General features: G+C 43.9%; 1 protein-coding gene and 1 long non-coding RNA gene across 5 annotated transcripts in view; one reads left to right on the top strand and one right to left on the bottom strand.

The window, feature by feature from the left end:
- LOC125757684 (uncharacterized) overlaps positions 1-6,954 on the top strand; it is a 72,409-nt gene extending 65,455 nt beyond the window's left edge. Inside the window, exon 2 of the long non-coding RNA XR_007415434.1 lies at positions 6,755-6,954. This is a non-coding gene — a long non-coding RNA (uncharacterized LOC125757684). The remainder of the gene's footprint in view (positions 1-6,754) is intronic.
- Positions 1-7,335, bottom strand: part of LOC119387567 (uncharacterized) — a 93,398-nt gene extending 86,063 nt beyond the window's left edge. For 2 of the 4 annotated variants that reach the window (XR_007415433.1, XM_049413555.1), the window contains exons 1-2: positions 6,840-7,031; positions 3,101-3,286 (exon numbers count right to left, since the gene is read on the bottom strand). Coding sequence is in view for 3 of the 4 variants with exons in the window: in XM_049413555.1 (XP_049269512.1) it covers positions 3,101-3,286; positions 6,840-6,881 (228 nt within the window). In the remaining variant the exon portion in view is untranslated. The other 2 variants (XM_049413557.1, XM_049413556.1) reach the window with 2 other exon arrangements.
- Between the last annotated feature and the right edge of the window lie 12,714 nt (positions 7,336-20,049).

Genomic DNA, 20,049 nt, shown 5'->3' on the forward strand with positions numbered 1-20,049 from the left:
AACTTCACTTTTTTTTCTTCAGTAATACAGTCTGACAATGGAGAATCGGCACAAAAATCTTGTGCTTGAGCTGAATGTTAGGTTAAAAAGCTCTACTTGATGGCGGGAGAACATCACTTCAGGTAATCTACCTGTACAAAGAATCACATAGGATGTCAGAACCTACGTGTTGTACATCAAGAATGCCGGTAATTTAATGAACAAAGGCCAGTGTGCACCAAGACAAGAGGCAAAAAGCCATTTGCTGTGACGAACAGCACAGTACTCGAGTCGTTCACTAATAAGGAACACAGCCAATGCCTAAGGAATGAAATTAGAATTCATCCTATGACATGTATGCAGAATTAAGGCTCATCTGTGGAATTTTTAACATATGTGTGACAAATTTCTTGACGCTAGTTCAAAGTGAAATGAGCTTCCATCTGGCATAGAGCATTGCGAGCGAGGTGGGCTTAGGTGCACTGAGTGATAATGTCGAAGACGTGAGACCAACTTTTCGGCAGGGCATTGCCCCCTTGCCATTCCCCCTGCTTGGAGCTTGAGATCACTACCTGTACCTCCACATATACTTCAAGAATTAAAGATCTTTGCTACAGGAAATCCACAAGGCAATCTAGTGTAAGAGCAAGGTAATTCTATTCTAATTGAGCGTTTGATGGGCTCTTTTAATAATGACAAGGCATTGTACGTTTCCCATCGAATCTTTTATATAGTTGTCCTAGCATTGCTTTGTCCTTTCGAATGTTGTAATCACCTCCAGAAAAGGTTTAAGATAAAGAAGGAAATAAATGAAGAATATTGTGAATGCTCCTTGAGGCCGGTTAGATCGGGCTGGTAGCACAGCTGCGCAACGCTATCTAAATCCGACTGCTGGTTTACAAAAAAGACAACGAAGTAGGAGCTGCTAGGTCACTATGCCAATGCCTCATACGGAATATTTATAGAGTATAATGCCACCAAAAAAAATCTTAAGCATTGCTTAACCCCATTCTGAAGCTGAGTGCAGCTGTGTTTTAATAGAGACATAAAACAACTGTGACCTTTCAGCTAGAGCTAGAAAAGAAAACGACTAAAGAAATCCCTTCATGCACATTCACGCAAGCTTATGAATTGAACAATAAGAGAAAGCCAACTCCCAGCTGCCGCACAAATGCATTGGCAACATTGGCCATAAATCAATTTATGAGCGTGCCACCACACTGGGCTTACGACAAAGCAGGTTCCTTCGGCAACGGTGCCAAATGTGCACCGCCATTGTTAAAACGACGACATTTAGCCAAAACGGCGAGATGTGCCACGTTACAGCCAGTCTGCAGGCTGCAAATCGTTGGCACAGACATCACGTTCGGTATTTCACACACATTCAATCACAACATTGATCATGCAAACACTCTTGGCACTTCAATATCATGAACGATGTACTCGCATGCAAGGGCAAGTTTCCAAGATGGCGGCATGCATACACAAAAATGAAACGTGGTCTATACTTGCCATCGTGGAAAGCTGAACAGGAAAAAAGAGAGAGAGAGGGAGAGAGAGGAAAAGAATAGAGAATGTACAGACCAGCAAAGACAAAGATGTAGTGCGTAGCTCTCAAAAGTAGGGTGTCTACAGCTGAACAAAAGTCAGAAAGGAATGAAATGCACCTTGCAACCAGAAAGAACATGCGCACACTGCAGGGGTTTCAACCACCTCCACAACACCTGCATGCTCATGATAGATGGGTGCCATCTGTATGTTCATTGTGTTTGAAACAAGATCGTGCCGAGCACCCGAGGTGATATCGAAGAAACGGGTGGCTCAAATCGGCACTTCGGGAGGAGCCTTGTAGGTTAGTGTGCGGCGCTATTGTCTCCCTAGGAAGGTTTCGGTGCAGAGAAATGTGCCTATGCAAAGGCTCTTGACCTCAACAAATAATGAATTGTGCTGTTGTATGCACTATAAGGAGTTTCCCAGCCAAACTTGTGTTTCACAGCCCCTTAAAAGAGACTGCCCTCGTGTCCACATCTGTAGACTTGAAATGCGTGGTGCTACTAATGACAAAGGAAGTTGCTAACAATGTTAACAGTAAATATGTAAAACGAACTGAAAATGCTACAATGCAACAATATCAATGAAAATTTGGAACTCTATTGGGACATGACCGAGTAATGGCAGAGTGCCTGGTTTCCAAACTGAGAATCTTCATCTGTAATTGAAACGCCGGAAGACTTCATCAAACTTTACTTGCGTGACAACTTCCACATCATTCAACAATGACTAATTTATACAAAGAGACTGAGTTCAGAATTGCAAAGAGAAAGATATTTTTTTCGCATTTCCTGCTTCAGTCACAGTGTGTGTATGTAAGAGCAATGTGTCCATAAAACAATGATAATGTAAAACCAATGTACACGAAACAGAACTTCAATTCAAAGGAGAAAAAAGAAAGCGGAGTGCGAATGTTATTTTTGCACTCACACCTGACAAAAGACAATCCCTTTCTTTAGCAAGGTGCCCAGAAAAAGCAGCACAGGCATTGTGAAGAATGCCATAAAAAGGCATCTGCACTGCAATAAATGCCTGCTTTGTCCAGTAGTGTAAGTGCAAAGTGCTGATCATGAGCGCACGCAGAGTAATACACAAAGAAGTGTTGTTGCAACCCTGCTAGCACAGGCTGCACTTCACGCTTGCTGCATTGTTGGTGACGTGCTTGGCTTCGCCGTTAGTCATGCACAGCATGTGAAAGCTTGCAAATACATGCTTTGTAAGTTGGTTCACTGCATGGTTCGTGCAAAAAGCCATGAAACAAGGCTTGAAAGCAGGTACGAGTGCAACATGACGAGGAGACACCAATGCTCTGCGGTTAAGACAATTCCAGTGTTCGGGAACACTGAACAACCTTGCAATTGCAACTTTCATTGGCTGCCTTCATCGAACTATGCAAGTGTTATTTTACACAAGGCTGCATCGAGTCTTCGTGCAGCTGCCTCCGGGTGTAGTTATCAGTTGCAAGTTGCACAATGCAGTGTGAAAAGCAGAGGAGTGCAGGCAAAGCATGATGCAACAGAAACTTTTTTTCCAGGTGTCTCGTGGCAGCCACAGTGCAGAACCAACTCACATTGAGCTGCTTGACCTGTGCCGGCGAGGCAAACACCACAGTGCCGTTGGTGCGCCCCTGGGCAGAGGTGACCACTACCGCGCTGGGAGCCGGGCTGGAGCGTGCTGCCGTGGTCGTGCTGGAGGCACGCGATACGGGCGCACTGCTGGTCACCACGGTCGCTCCTTCTTCCATGAGCACTTCCATCTACATGGCCATGCAAGCGGGGTCAGCGCTGGCCAGCCACGACAACACAGCACACGCCACCCGGCAGCCTCAGCGGGCGCACACCACCAACCACCCCCGGCAACCATTGCTACGACCGAGCCCCACTCAGAATGCCCGCTGAACTTTCGAGTAGTAGTAGCAGCAGCCGCAGAGGAGTGCAGCAAGCTGTGCAAGGACACCAGGCACACTTTTGATGAGGCCACAGCACAATATGCTACTACAGCACAACCAATGCTTACATCTGCAAAACAACACTGTAGAATCTGGAACAAACCAGCGAAACCCCTTTACTATAGCAAACACCAGAAATTTTGGAGATACTTGGCCAGGGAGCATGCTATATGTGTGCTCCCTGATATTGAATATTTTTACATTACTCAAGGACATGCCACAAACCAAAGAAGAATTTTGGGAACGTGAGAAGGTTCTTTAGTTTTGCCACAATAAACAGCTGAAGTATTAATTTCCAATTTTCCTTCTTTATCCACACTTCCCGAACCGACACGCTCTGCCCCATATTGCCAAGCAAAATTAGGATGTTTTATTTATTGCTCTAATTTAATTCCATTTAATTATTAATAACCTGGCTTTGTTCAATGCAGGAGCTATCTTTACAGCCAACACGAGGTCTCACAAGAACCTCAGTAAACGTTTGCACCAAGTGATTTACTATAATGGTGTCTCTGCCATATTGTACACGAGTGGCTACAGTGTGTTGAATGAAGAGTGCAGCATGAATTTTGGACAGTTTGCCTGGCTTTTCTTGCAATATCTGCAAACTCAACACAATCTTCCCTGTATATATTGCAAGTGCTTCCGATGAGCCTTTGTCCATAACTATCATCGCCCGAGTTATGGGTGGCTGCTCTCCAGAACCTGACCAAATAAACGAGTTCAGTGTGCTTCTGTCATTTCAAACAATGGAGGGACTCCTCAATCTATACATTTTACCCAGGTCCTGTTTTCAGCTAAACCTGCATTCGTGCCACAAGCAACACCCACCAACTAACTACTGAAATATTGGCTACCAGCAGGCACCTGCCAAGAACTTGGATGACGATTACGCAGAGATGAAAACAATGAAGAGCATTATAAGTGCATACAATACCAGCACTAGGAAGCATCAGTAGTTTACAAACAAAAGCTTTACTAGTTCTATCCGTTGGACGAGTGCAATAGACCCTTTTCACAATCGTGAAGCTAGCTTTTCAGCAATGCAGTTAGCCTAACTAATGGCAGCTAGTTCACGCACAGTTTGCTTGTGCTACGACACTGAAAATGTAGACTCTGCTCCCGATATAGACTCGCATAATAGAGAAGCCCCAGCACATCCAACCAGGGCCTCGTCTCCACTTGAAGCAAGACAGGTGCCGCCATTAGTTGGGCGAATATGCAGCGCAGGGAAGAGCACTTGCGGATTATGTAAAGGGTCTACTGAGAAAGAAATTAACTGCACAGGCATGCTATCAGTATAGCCAGATTTATGCACCTTCCCCAAACTTCATGTACTCTGCAATACAATGCAGCCTTCGAGGAACCTGTATATGTTCTAGTTGTTAATCCATCTAGGAAACTGCATGACACACACATGCATGCACACAAAATCAGGATCCTTGGATGTCTGTAAGAGGGCCTTTTCTTGCACTCTTAAGCTGTTACGAAAAAAAAAACACTGTCTTGCTTTCAATTAAACCGACAGTATTGGCTGTTGTTGACCCTTTGGAAAAACTTGAAATGAATGCAAAGGAGCCAAGTCTACAAAATCTTTATTTCCATTATAAAAAACACTCGACTATTAAATGCTTGCATTACATGAATGAAGAGTTTCAAAGGCTTTACCATCTTGCAAGTGCTCATATCACGCACCCTTTTCGTGACAGCAAGAACACTGGCAACACGCTTTTGAGCACACTGCCACCTTGAACCACTATTTCACAATGGTTGTGACCATGCTTGCTTGGTCAACATGTTTGCACGAATACACATTTCACTGGTTTCGGCATAAAGAAAAAAATACTGCTCTTCCACACATCCGAAGTTAGCCTTTGCGGTAGACCTCGCTTAGAGAGGTGGATTACAAAAATAGAACTTTCTTGAATGCCATGAACAGATTGCAGGATAGTCTACGAAAGAGCACTGCTTCTGCTTGGCAGCCTATCCAAAGCATTAAGTGGTTTTAACTTATCTCTTTACGAATTTTTAATATCTGCTTTCCAGCTGAATTGCTATGTGCAGTCTATCAGCATAAATGGCAATCATCCAAAATAGCGTGCCTGCAAAAAGTATCTCAGAAGTTTTGTCTTGCCAGAATCCAATTTCTAACACATTACTTCCTAGTTAATAAATATTAACCAAGTAATTGATTCTTCCTTTCCCATGGGCAGTTAGTGCCGTGTAGCTAAAAACACATGCTGTGAAGGCAAAACAACAGGCCAACAATATATACATATATACACATTTCACAACAAGTGTTTAATAATCGATTCGTGAGGTCCCGCGGTGCTCCGCCCGTCCGCGTGGACAGAGGCCATGTAGCCGAACAACGGTTTACGTAAGTGCGTGACGTAACCACACTGACGTCATGCGATGACGCACGCGCCATTTTTATCGACTCCACGTTGGCAGAATACGCGCTAAAACATCCATATGCGACAGCCGAATATCGTTTATTAACGTCGCTACCCTGGGTTTTCGACTGCCACACAAGGAAAACGCAGCACGTTTAGTCGCTTCGGTAACGCGCCGATGTATATTCAACGCGACCGCAGGACTGAAGAATGGACGTAGGCGCCGATAACACGCAAGCGCCGATGCGAACCGTTTTCTGATCTTTTGCTGACGCAGAACGTCTCATGTGGCGTCTTTTTAACTGATACTAAGGTCAATCTACGTGAGAGTCTCAAAATGGCCTACGCGCCTGGCGACCTCGCAGCCACGTTGCAAAACTATTTGGCTCAAGGCCGCTGCGAGCCCAGGTGCGCGGCAGCGCGGCGCAATACCTACCACGGCCGCTTCCGTATAACACGCGCCGCACAGCGAATAATACGGTATATTTTCATTACAGAAAGCGAGTCAGCTGGTCGAATACGCACTAATATCGAGCGCACAGAAAAGAAAGGCTAAAGACGCGCGCAAACTATGACCACAGAACATCTACAACGTTAAGTTCGAGAAACAGCGAGAAAAACTAGTAACGATCAGATGTCCGATCAAAAGAAAAAAGAACACACAGACGCCATATCACGCTCTAACGGTTTTAAGTCGCCAATGTAGAAATCGAATGCAGCACCGTCGGGCGACAAGGTTTCAGATGCACCTTGAAACACAAGACTACAAAACGGTAAAGTCCATGCCACACCATTGCGGACAGCCACAGACCCGACGCTGCTAACCCGGCAGAGCAGCTTCACGCAATCGGACACCACCGAAGTGCCCGATTAAACGCAGGTTAGAACGCCAGCCGGAACACACGGGTTCGCAGTTCCGCGATCGAACCAGCCGCGATGTACAGTTAGGCCTAACGGATACACACGCGTCTAAATTCAGCGCGATTGCAGCCCTGGCAGCCTGCCATATTTGCAGCGATACCGTTCCAGACATCGTCCACACAGTTTCCCAAAATCAGGGGTCCAAAACTGGGCTAATTTCTAAACCGGCAATCGAAAAATGCCACCACCGCACGAAAGACATCACGCCCGACTGTTATTGTACGAGGGTCGACGCAGAGCACTTACCAGTTACGTATTTCTCGTCACCAAGTTTGCCGCAACCCGAGTGGGCAAATTGGCAGAAACGTAGCAACCACGTCAAAGTACAACGACGTCGTCACTGAAAGCAGGTCCACATAACCCTCGCCTAAGAGCTCGATATCACTGCGCGCTACGTCACCCCGGCCTTTCCTCATTGGACGATTCACAAGCAACGCACACGTGACGATGCGCTGCGTCACCGTCATTGGATGGCCTGTGATGATTCACAAGCCATGACGACATGCAAGGCACGCATGTACAAGGACAAGACTTTCCATCATATAAAACTATTTTTTGTAATATCGAAATTCAAAGTAGTCCTCGCGAGATGCAATAAATATTTGCGATTGGTGCAAAATATGGGAGCAAAGCGATTACGGTGACATTATTTAGATATCAATGCCCGCACTCATTTCTACATCGGAGAGCGACAGTCGTGAGCGCGAGGGCTGGCGAGGTAGATGTAGAAGGAGGGCGTGGGCAGGTAGGCAGGCCGAAAGCTGTGGATCAACGCCGTTCTCAGGTGTGCCAGGTGTTCTCTGTGCGCTGACGACATAGTAAACGATCGTAGTTATTGTTCTTAATTATCTGGGAACAGGTACCGCGATAATCTGATTATCGCCGCCTGTGATCAGAAGAGACAGATGAGGCCTGGGAACCACAAGCGATTGCTCCGCGCGCAAATGCGCTGCAACTCGTAAAAAATCCGGCTCTGGGACGAAACCAGCAAAATCGTGCTGAGTTTGCATGAGCGGACTGTCAAAGCGATGGATCACCCATTGCCAGCGAGCACCTACTGCCGCTGAGCTGACTTTTCAATGTCAGTGAGCCGCGATTCGCGCACGTGATAGCGATGCGCTAAAATTGATGACTAAAACTCGCATACCGGAGTGAATCAATGCTCGCTCTACATAGCTGAACAGTCTCAAATCGCGTAGAGATGAGGCGTTGGATCCGCAAGGTATTAGAGCCGCAACACCGCCTACAACACTCCGCGCACTTGGCAACGCCCACCGCTAGCGTGCGATGCATAACGGTACGATGTCACACCATCGATCAAATATCAGCCGGTTAACTCCGCTGCATTCGTTTTAAATAGCCTGTCAATCGGCATATACGTACCAGCCGTGTGTGTTGTGTGCTTATAAAGTTAGATTGCGATTGTTATCATAGTTTCTGTTCGCTTCGCCGACGGGTATCGATAATCTAAAAAATTGTTAACGCGCGTCATTTTTTGTTTGTTGTTTGAGGACAAACTTGTAAGGCAATCGCACTTTCAAATCGGAAAGCAAACAAGCGTTCGATCATGGAAAGACGCACGAGAAATGTATGACTCAGATTGTAGAAAGCAATGTTTACTCACTAAAAGAAAGAAAAAAAGAGCGCACGTCATCTACAAGCTGCTGCTTTTACGTTTCGTTTGATATTTCGTGAAAGTAACACTGCAGCTAGTGCTCGGAGTTTCTATAAAAATTCAATTGCATATAGCAACTGGTTTTTTTTTTCTTTTTTTTTTCGCACATGACATTTAGGTTAACTTCTTTAGAGATAGAGCGAAAAAATTATTTCGATTGCTTTGCCACTGATAGAACGAAAGCTCGCGTGAAGAAGTGGCAGCCGAAATCGGCTATCTCAATGCATTGAGGGAAAGGGTAGTAGATGCAAACGAAGGGAAATGTCAGCAGCAAGAAAAGATCACTGGAAAGACGCCAGCAAAACAGCGAGGAATAAAATAGCAAGATTTCCTCGATTGCCAAGGTCGACTGCACTGACCAGCACGGAAAGGCAGTTAGACTTGTGTGTATGTACGAGCTGCCTCACCACCTGCTGCTACTTTTCGTGACATTTTCCAATGGGTAAACAAGGAATGAACTTTATGCTGCCTACGTACATTGCTGGTTGGCTGTAGTGCGACACACTCACGCTTTGCGTAGGAACCCGAAGAAAAGTATAAAGAAAGGTGCATGCAAATGCATCTCGAGATAGGTGCCTACCAGGGTTCAAACAGTTTTCAAAGAGAAGCAAGATCACGAAATTTCAATGCAGCGCTGGGGAATTTTCAAGGCCGACACCGATGCTACGTATGGTCGTTTTCAACTTGACGACGCCATCAAAAAGATTGGAGATAATCGTTCCTATTATGCAGAGAAAAGGGAAAGCCATTATCTCTTAGCTCGAGGAAAAAAAATTGCTTCTATTACACCAAATCAAACCAATTCACCGAGTAGCAGCTGTTGTGGGCACACCTATTTCCTGAAACATTACTACAAATAGGACAACTGTCTAAGTACTTAGGTATCTCTATCAGATGCTTAAAATTAAACATATGTAATGAAGAACAAAAATATAAGCACATTTTCAAAATTTTAAATCACACGTACCTGAAAGAATGCATACACTATGAGGAACATTGCAGTAGGGGACCTTCAACTAATTTTGGCCACGTAGGATTTTTTTTAACGTGCACCCGAATCGAGTGTTCTTGCACCGCAACTCCAAAATATGTGGCCGCAGTAGCCAGGAATCTAACACTGACATTGTGCTCAGCAGTAGCAGACACACCACGGCCACCGATTCTGCCAGAGAGACAACAAGCATTATAAATAGCTCCTTACAATTACACATACTGCACAAGAAATGCAAGATTTTCAAGCTCCGTGAAAGGTGCTTTCAAAACAAAACTCTCGAGATAAACGGCTTTGCGTTTCAAGCATCAGCACTCGTAGGTGTATGTGCTAGTGCCAAACACATGATATTATTGTTTGCTTGCACGCAGACAGTTAGCTAGCACTGTAGAACATGCCTGTTGAAAAAGTGTGCTGGACTGGAATGGTTGGTACATTACTGCAATGGAGGTGATCGGTGCTTCTGACAGGATGACAGAAACACACCACATCTATCAAACAAACACAACACACACACCGTTGTGTCTGTCGTCTTGTCATAGTCCTGTCTGAATCACTCTACTGTCTTCTCTTCGTCCAGTCTGGAGCGCCGTTCAATATGATTCTAATACTGACCGATAAAGCTGTTTGTTTGTTCAACACACTCATCCAACTAAAGTAGCGCATAGTAAACAAAACCAAAATGGGTAAAATGAAATACTTCCACAAAGTGCATAAACTAGGCACAGTTTTGTCATTACAGCGACAAGGAGGTCTGCAACGCTTATTATTGTTTTTCTTTTATAAGATGGAACTGACAACACATTTATCATTGAAGAAGAGACGCAAGACTTTGTGTTGCTAAGTGTTGCATACATCATGCCTTGAGATGACCGTCCAACAATCTTATTATGGGGAGAAAAAGATCAGACGCTAATAAAACGTAACAGAGAAAAAACAAGCTGACAACTGTTCAACATAGCACGCGTTACCCAACTGCTGCTGTACTCTGCTTGTACCACATAAATCAATATAGTACAGACCTACATTTGACAAACTCTGTTCTACTATGCCAAATGGGGGGCAAGGGTCCAAACCAATCGTGTATTTTTCAATTTCGTGAAACGAGAATAAGAGTGAATCGAACATGCATCTAGCAAACACATGTTGGTATAAAAATTAGAATTGCTGAAAAAGGAACAAGAAAAGTACATTGCTCATGAGTACAAACCATATAACCATGTGTTCACTGTTACCGTTATGTTTTATCATGTCCCTTTCTGCCGTAGCATTTAGGACTAATTGACTCAGCCATGCTGCTGAAAAAGCCCCGTGTTTCTAATGCTGCGATATACAGCATCTCCTATGGACAGCATTGGTCTCGAGTTACACTTGTGCGCAAGGTACCAAACGCATCTTTCAGCAGGAAATGTGCTCTAAAGCCATTGTGCATACATGAAGATTGGCTTGTCAATATGTGTCACCCGACAGCACAGAAAAAAAGAAAAGATATAGGCAAAAAAGGACATGAAGACAAGCAGAGGTGAACACTTCGCGAGATTTCACAAGATCAGTGACGGATGCGATAATATCTAGGGATGACGGCATTCCTGGCGCATTAACACTCCAAAGATGCCAACATGTTCTCAGGCATTCTCACAAAAATAAAACTCTTCAAAAGTGATTGCCCTAGAATACTCCTGCGGCAACACTTCTGCTGCCTGCATGTTGCGATGAATTCCATATAGAGACTTGGAGCCCAGAAGCTCAAGCATCTCTGCTCTTTTTGCAGCATGACCTGTCTGAAATTGGTAGCACCTACTGCATGTTTCAATGGCTCATCAAGAAAAACTGTTGAGCTGGGATCATTTTGAAAAGCATTCCAAGCTTGTCAACCGAAATCAATGAAACGGATCGCAAATCCAGGATATTGCGCAACTCATAACCAGTTTATCATGAGAATTCTTCTGCCTCACTGCCCCAGCACTGGGACATGTGCTCCATTCTCAGATTTCAATTAAGATACCATTTTATACCAGAGAGAAGTGGCATGCCATGGTGCCAATTGCCCATACCAGACACAATGACAAAATTTCAAATTTAATATCAGGCAAACAGACTATGCACTGCTGGTACTGTGTACAAAAAGCAAATAGTTAACATAAATTTTTGTCGCTCTAGCATCAGTCTAAGTTTTGAACTAACAGATGCCAGATATTTAAGAACCGGTTACAAGTTACATGAAGTTGCATCCCGTAGAGCTGTATCAATCCATCCACAACTGTACACAAGGAGACCTTGCTTCTTGGCATTTAGACAATGGCATCACAAGAGGTGCCAATATGCTGGCCCCGTTAACAAAGATCACAGCTTTAAACTGCCTTCATTCACTGTTAAAGCGTCTGTTCAGAGATGGAGGCTTTCAGATGGCCTCCTTTGTTTATTTCAAAATACCTTGCAGACCCCACCTGAAGCACTGAATTTAAGGGGAGGCATTGGAGAAAAAAGAAAAACACACACACAACTGCAAGAAAGCCTAGGCATGCCACGATTAGCTGAGATGCAAGAAACACAAAAATTTGTAGAAAACATAATTACAAAAGAGTCACCAACAAAGAGATTTTAAAAAAATCTAGGAATATAGATTATAGATTATAGAATATAGATTCAAAAAATAAAAAACTCATAGGATCCTTTATGCATTCATCTAAGAAGACTGGAAGGCGAAAGCCATCTTCTTTTTTTTTTTTTTTTTTTCTTCTCAGTCGATGTGTTGATCCTGTCCCGGCGCTCTGCTGAAACCTTTGTGCACTTGGCGTGGTTTTGCACTGCATCCAGGATTGGTGGAACTTCACCTGGTTTTGCACTACCTCCATGATCGGCCCACCTTTGACCAAGCTACGATGTCATGTGATGACGGCATCATGTGACATTATGTCACGCCAAAATTTGCGACGTCATGATGGCAACACCAATTTTAGCGATCTGTGACGTCATTACGTGATGATGACTTTTTGCATCACTCGTGCTGTGCCCAACGCCGCGGGACGTTGACGGCCAATTTTCGCGTTTGGTGAGGCATCTAAGGCTTTCCCCTTAATAGAATACAGTGTGTGATAACGCACAGAATGTTGGATTATTTAGTGCACATTGCTCTAATCAAGCAATCTTCAATTCCTTCATTACATAATTTAAGAGGCCTCGTGATCACATTCTATTGTTTCTGACAAAAAATTAAAATGACCAAAGAATGTTTATCATGTGAGTAAAAGCAGTTATCAACTAATAAAAAATACACTAACCCTCTGGGGACAAAAAAAACTTGGTCTGAAAGAATACATAATTGAAGTGGTGTTCAGCAATGTGTATTATGCCCAAAAGTGCACCTAAAAATTTTTCCAATATCACCAAGTGAAAATCAGCACTGTGCAATAATTTCATTTGGTATAGATGTAGCATAAGGTATCATTTAATTCCTAGCTAAAATAAAAGCTGCAGGGCAGGCCAGTAAGGGAAGCTTTCTCCACGTGAAGTTGCATGCAGTGCATATGTATCAATCTATCCAATTGCACAGATAATACTCATGGCAATGATGGAAAAGAAATGCATGCAGCGGCTTGCACAGAAAAGAATTCTAAGAAAGAAAGTACTAACTATCAACTTTACATATTTGAACAAGAATACCAAACAGTGCCTAAATGAAATGTTCATCAGGGAGTCCTAGAAAGAAGCACATTTAGATAAGCTGTCCGTAACAGTGGTAAAGCGGTTACGGAGCTCGGGTGCTGACCTGAAGGTCGCGGGTTCGATCCCAGCAGTGGCGGTCACATTTCAATGTAGGCCAAATGCTAGAGGCCCACATACTGTGCAATGTCAGTGCACGTTAAAGAACACCAGGTGGTCAAAATTTCCAAGGCCCTCCACTACGGCGTGCCTCATAATCATATCCTGGTTTTGGCCCACAAAAGCCAACAAATTATATTATTAGATGCAGTCAAATGATAGCCATTATCATGCAAAAGATACTTACAACCTTTGCATGTCTATTCAGCTATTTCAGGCAACATTATTCCCATGCACCATTGAGTGTCCGATATGAGAAAGTGATCACAAGAAAATACTTTCTCACTCTTTCTTTTTTTTACAATGTTGCGATTTAGCTTCGTCCCTAAACTCTCAATTCAATTTGCTTCATATACGTCAAAAGGAAAAGCTGCAGAGATTTTTGCCAAACAGCACACAGCTGTGCTTTGTGGTCGGCATGACAGTACGGAAATGAAATACGCGATACAAAGGTCCAAATGACTACATAAGGTCACTAGAGCAGTCTTGCTACTATAAAAATGGCACTTCTGAATACCAGGTAAAAGTACGTACCCAAAGTGAAATGAATGTTTTGTACAAACAGAGGGAGACCTTGTTATTAAAAGCAGTTTTTAAGAACACATTTTAACATACCTTAATATTACTATGGCAATTTTTCTATTGACAGATACGTTCAAACTCTGTTCTCATGAATGATTTTGATTAATTCCAATTTTCTTTTTTTGGAATCTTCATCTCAGGTTCTACTTGCACCACTGTGATTCTTCTTTGTCAGAAACTGCTGCTACATGCAGAAATGGGACCTATTCTATGGCATAGAAGTCGCCACTCAGCATTGCCAGGCAGTTACTCTTCTAAAGACTGTCCAATGCTGCTCGACTGTGGTTATCACGCGAAAACTGCTGTAATCAGCACATAACAGATGGCTAAGAGCTCACGTCTCGTCATTTGTCTAGAGACATAAGTGGTATAAACTACATGCTAGTATGTGAAGTTTATAAAATTCATAAAATTTTGTGAACAAGGCAGTGAGAGGAAAAGGTATGGGGGGGGGCACACTTTAAGAAATATGATTTACCTTTAGGCATAGCATATCAGCAGCAGCAAACTTGGAATGGTGACATGTAACACTCTGTTCTTAGACTGCACCGGGAACTTGTCTGTATTAACGCACTCAGCATGTACATATACCTTTCTTGCAGCCATCTTCGGCACTGTGAGCCACCTGGTCTGATTTAGTGCCTGTGCAGGTGGTTGAAGCACTATCACCAGCTGTCGCAACAACTGTCCACGGATGTCACCCTTCGCACAGCAGCTGTAGGTGGCCACTGAGTTTCACTCAAGTGTGATGCAACAGACATTTAGCAGAGCAAAGCTGCCACTTTTGACAAGTGAGCACACCTATGGCAATATAAGTTCTGCAAGATGGTCTGCCTGGGTACAATACTTAATGACACCACCTGGTTCATGAATTTTGTGTGCTGCCATGATTTCCCATGACGATGAACGTAGCAATGTACAAAGAAATGGCGATTTCGAAGGAATTGGTGTCTGTTATGATGGAACAGAATACAACAGCCACATAGATCACACAGATGTCATTTGTGTATGAATTAAATTGCATTTCCCATAAAGAAGTTAATGGTGAAAATTCCAGGATGGTGGCTCTGCACTTCTGGTGTAAGATATCACAGAGCAAACAATACATTTTCCTTAACTTCTTGCACTGCAGCTCGTATTTAACCTCAATGCCAGATCACGAATGCTGCAAATGGCTGGCCTCTCTACATCTCCCTTCCTTACTGATCACTCAATGCAAAATGTATGTCAGTCGGTGTGTATTGAACAGAAAGGTGTCAAAGGCAATGTTTCCAAGGAAAACTCTGCTTGAACATTTCATGCTATGTTATATTCAGAAGTGCAGCCAGGCACAAGCCTGTTGCAAGCAATGCTGGTACTCTTACAAAGAATTAATCAAGTTTGCAGCTGGCCATACGAGTAAGCCAGCCAACTTACAGAACAGCTATAAATGCCAGAGTGAAGTACACAAGGCTTGCAATGCACTCAGCTACAATGACCATTGTGTGTGTACAAACATGCGCAATGAACACAGCAAGCAGGATGTCTATAAAAGCCACCACTTTGCAGCGTAAAAAACATGGCAAGCACGGCACGCATTTGCCAAGTACCACTACCCATGTGTCGTACATCATAGCATCAGTTCTTTCAATTTTTAAGCCTGCTAGTTTTGAATGCTTGACTGTCACATGATTTCCGTATGTCAGAATACTACAAGTACAATGTTTCTAATGTACTGGGTTGCATCACAGTTAGAATTCACCTACAAGCCCAAGAGGTCATCAGCCTCATTCGATGCACGGATGTACTGGGTTGCATCACAGTTAGAATTCACCTACAAGCCCAAGAGGTCATCAGCCTCATTCGATGCACGGAGAAGCCTAAACTTTAACCTCTCCCTAAAATCTAGTCAGGCAAAAGCCCTAGTATTGCCCCTTTACAAATAAATACTTACCCGTGTCTAATAAATAAATAAATAAATAAATGAATAATAATATCTAGGGTTTTACGTTCGAAAACCGTAATATGACTATGAGGCACGCCCTAGATGAGGGCTCCGGAAATTTCCACCATCTGGTGTTCTTTAACGTGCACCGACATCACGCAGTACACGGGCCTTCAGCATTTCACCTCCATCGAAATGCGACCGCCGTGGCCGGGATTGAGCCCACAACTTTTGGCCCAGCAGCCGAGCACCGGCTCCACTACACCACCGTCGCGGACGTAACCCTCTCTAGCAAATGACTTCTACGGAAATCAATGTTTTGTAGGAAATATCCGACACTGAGAAAAACAAACAGCAAATATATTCCAGTAATGCTAAAGTCAGGAATGCTAGTTATGTACATAATCTATTGATTAGGGGCAAAGGTGAATATACCTTTCCCTATAGCTTCATCAATGTCCATACATCACGTCATGTCACGTTGAAGTTAATAATCATCTGAACTCTTGTTATTGGAGCCTGCTTCCTATAGGCTTACAGCCTGTCCTGGGTGGCACAACAATGGTTTTCAAATGTTCTCTGGCTGTATTATGTACCACAGTGATCGCAAATTAAAAACATTTGAAAGAGAACACTACAATAATTTTTTAACAGCGAACCTGTCTAAGCCAGCCGCAAGAAGCTTGGCAGTCCGCAGAAAACCGCCCCAAAGCGCCTCGCATTGCCTAGCAACCGCTAATACCACAGCTGGCGATGCACCTGCCCCGCGAGACGTAAACACGACTCTGCATAACTACCACCCCCTGCACATGTGCCGTGATGTCACTGTCACGTTACTAGTTACGTGACTGATGTCACCTGATATTAGTGTCACATGACAAAGAAATGTCACGCGATATGTTCACATGACTAGCCACTAACACTAATGTCACATGACAACAGAACGTCACGTGACTACTCAGGTGACCGTGACAACAAAATGTCACGTGGTTAGTTTCACATTGCTAGCATCATGTGGCACTACTCACGTATCGCGATACTCACGTGAGTCACGTGATACTAGTGTCACATGATGTCACGTGGCACTAGTTGCGTCATGACCAACTGAGCATGGCATAACCTCGCATTAATTTGCACAACCTCGCATAACCTCGAAAACACCAGACCAGCTAGGTGCTGATCAGCTCTGCTGTGCCTTTAGCCTTGCGCCATTAGTGCAGGGCCGTACCGAGAAATTTTTTTCGGGGGAGGGGTGTTTGTGTGTAGAACGGCTAACTTTGGCAACTGGTGGTCGCTGTGAAGGCGTGTAAATATTTAGTAACAGCTGACAAGTTAAAGCATGAAAAAATTTCGGGGGAGGGGGGGGTCGGAACCCCCTCACCCTCTACGTCCCTGCACTAGTGCAAGCATGCTCACTTTTTTCAATGAAAATATCGACAACACATTATAGAATACCCATCCCAAAGTAGGCTGGCAAAATTTCAGTCATACTTGGTGGAGTAGAAAATTTGTATATGAATTTTATGAAAGTCATGGCTAAATGATAAAGTTGTCTGGCAACACAGACTAGCGACAAAATGAATCGGCATATCCAAAAATGGCCCTCATGGGTAACAAAAACCAACACTGAAGGCCATGCTTTTGAGTACTGCAAACGCTGAAAGTGATTGTAGAAGCAAACATCTCAAGGGTGGCATGATTTGCAGATTTGCAATGCTTTAGCATGCGTGTCACAGGTGATTTGCTACTGACATTTTTTTTTTTCAGAAGAGGAGGAAATGTGGGCGAAACTTCAACAGTGGCGTCTTTGCGGTGTTGTTAGGCATCAGATATCATGAGGCAAGATGCCCGACGTGGTTTTGCACTGTTCCAAAGCAGATGATACTAGCAGTAACTGCTGTGTCATTATGCCAAAACGCAGCAGTTATGCCAAAACGGTGGTCACTGTCGGTGGGAGGAGTTTAGAGGTGGAGATTTCAAATTGAAATTTCTAATCAAAATGTGTGCTGCGAGCCCAGTGTTTTTCTATGATTGTTTCCATCTGTGCATGTGTAGCCATATTGAGCTCTTTGCTCAATATGGCTCTAAGACTATGATAAAATTAGATAAGTCCGACAACATGGCCCTTTTAAAAAGCACATGCTGCTTGCAACACATCCTGTTTACAGTGGTTTATGAGAAATACCTTCTGATTCATTGCCGGAAAAATAAAGCAGGAATGCTCCTTTATTTTCCTCCTGACTTTTGTCATTCAGACGAACATTATAAAAAATTTTCATTTCTTTTAAGGGGGATGCGGGGCTAAATGTCAATTTTCGAAATGCTGCACTAATTTTGATGAAAATTTCAGGGATGGCTAATCTTCTTGATATTACGACACATTCCAATTTTGAGCACCATAGCATGAATACAAAAAAAAAAAAAGTCACAGTTTCGCCGCAAGGGCAAAGCAATGAATGCGATAGTAAGAAATTAATGCTATACGAAGTGCGGCTCGCCAATGGATACTCTCAGTTTGAACAGCGCTCCTGTTGCAAAGGCGGCCAAAGCAGCGAAGGAAACTAGCGTGCTTCAAGTGTTGAGCTGTGACACTTGATAGTTCGCGCTCATCTTCTGTTTGTTCGTTTAGCGGCGTCCCTTGAGCTCGAGTGACTTTCGTACGCTCCGTAACATGAGCGCGGACATCACGGTGAAAGCTTGAAACATTACTCATCCCCTCACCACGAGAACACCGCGCGAGCAGAGAGCGGAAGGGCAAGGTTCTCCCTGCGCAAATATAAGAAGCGAGCGAGCTCGCCGATGACTTTTAAATGCGCCCGTCGCGCTCCTAGCGCCATCTCACTGGTAATGAAGAAACGCTTATTATCGCCTGCCGTCTCCGAGTCCGCCCAGCGGTAAAGGGTGTGTATATAACGCTCGCCGTTAGCTACGTGGAGGATCTGCGTTTCGTGGTGTAGTGGATAGCGCCACTCGCTGCGGAGCAAGAGGTCCCTGGTTCGATTCCGCGCTTCGGAAGCATTTTTCTGAATTATTTTTCTTTGGGGCTTTTATACATATATACATACTTATACATATACGGTGCATGACGGCGGCGACGGCAACGGCAAAATCCAGCCGAGACTGTCCATATAATTGCTATCGCAATAAAACTACAGCTGTTGTGATGATCAATCATGTATGCTAACTTAGAAAAACTATCATTTCAAAAATAATGAAAATGTACGAGTTATCATTTTATGTCCTCAAGAAGGTTTGCAGTGCAGGATAAGGCCACTCACGTATTTTTTATGACGTTTCTGTAAAAATGCCATCGCTCTAAAAGCAAAGATAATTTTTTTCCTTCTCACTGCATGTCAGAATAGTGGAATTTTTTGTAGCATTAGCTACACTGGCCTAGCCAAGCCAGTTGCGCAGGGCTCCTCAAGAGCCGTGCTGCGCATGCGCGAGGATCAGTGATGTCACACAGCTGGCGCATCAGAGCCGGCACCTCCCGCGCACTCCGCCGCTGCCGCCGGTTTGCGCTTTCCAGAGGAGTGACGTCGTAGCCGAGGTAGACGTACTGGCGCCAGCGCGCGCGCAGCTGTTCGCTTTCGCTGTGCAGTCGCCGTCTGACACTGCGCTGGAGCCGCTTGATAGCGCCTGTGACTGGCGTTTGCCAGTGCGGTTTAGCCATGGAGAAGGAGAGCGCAAATGCTGCTCAACGGCGCAGAAGAGCGGAGAAGCTTAACTCATCAGATCCCGAAGTAGTTGCCCGGCAAAATAAATATACATGTGCCACATAATATGCATACCATGTTTGTGTCATTGGAGCAGCAGTAAGCATGATAATCAAGCTAATCCTAGACAATCAGGAAAGCTAAGAACAATCAGCTGAACCTTTGCTAACGCTACGTTATCCTGGCATAGCCGAGCTAAGCCACTGCAACATTTTTTTTTTGTGTTAGAAACTACTTAGGGATCAGAAAAGTATCTTATCTTGTTCCTGACAAAATTTCGGTCTAGAAATAACCTTGTAAGCAGCTTTTGGCGAAGCAGTTTGGAAATGATAGTTTTCCAAAGAGGTTCGTTCCTTCCAAAAGTGCAAACTGAGAAAAATGTGTTTTAAGATTTCACAACATGCTATTTATTTCGATGGTCAAAAAAATTATCAGAGTGACCTCCTGCACAATTACAGCCTTCCTCATCAACATGACACTGTTCTGTGACAATTTCATGCAATCGTCTTCAATTTTTTGCAGCTTTCGAGCTGTGAATGTCGGT

Source organism: Rhipicephalus sanguineus, chromosome 3, assembly GCF_013339695.2.
Source record: "Rhipicephalus sanguineus isolate Rsan-2018 chromosome 3, BIME_Rsan_1.4, whole genome shotgun sequence".
NCBI lineage: Eukaryota > Metazoa > Arthropoda > Arachnida > Ixodida > Ixodidae > Rhipicephalus > Rhipicephalus sanguineus.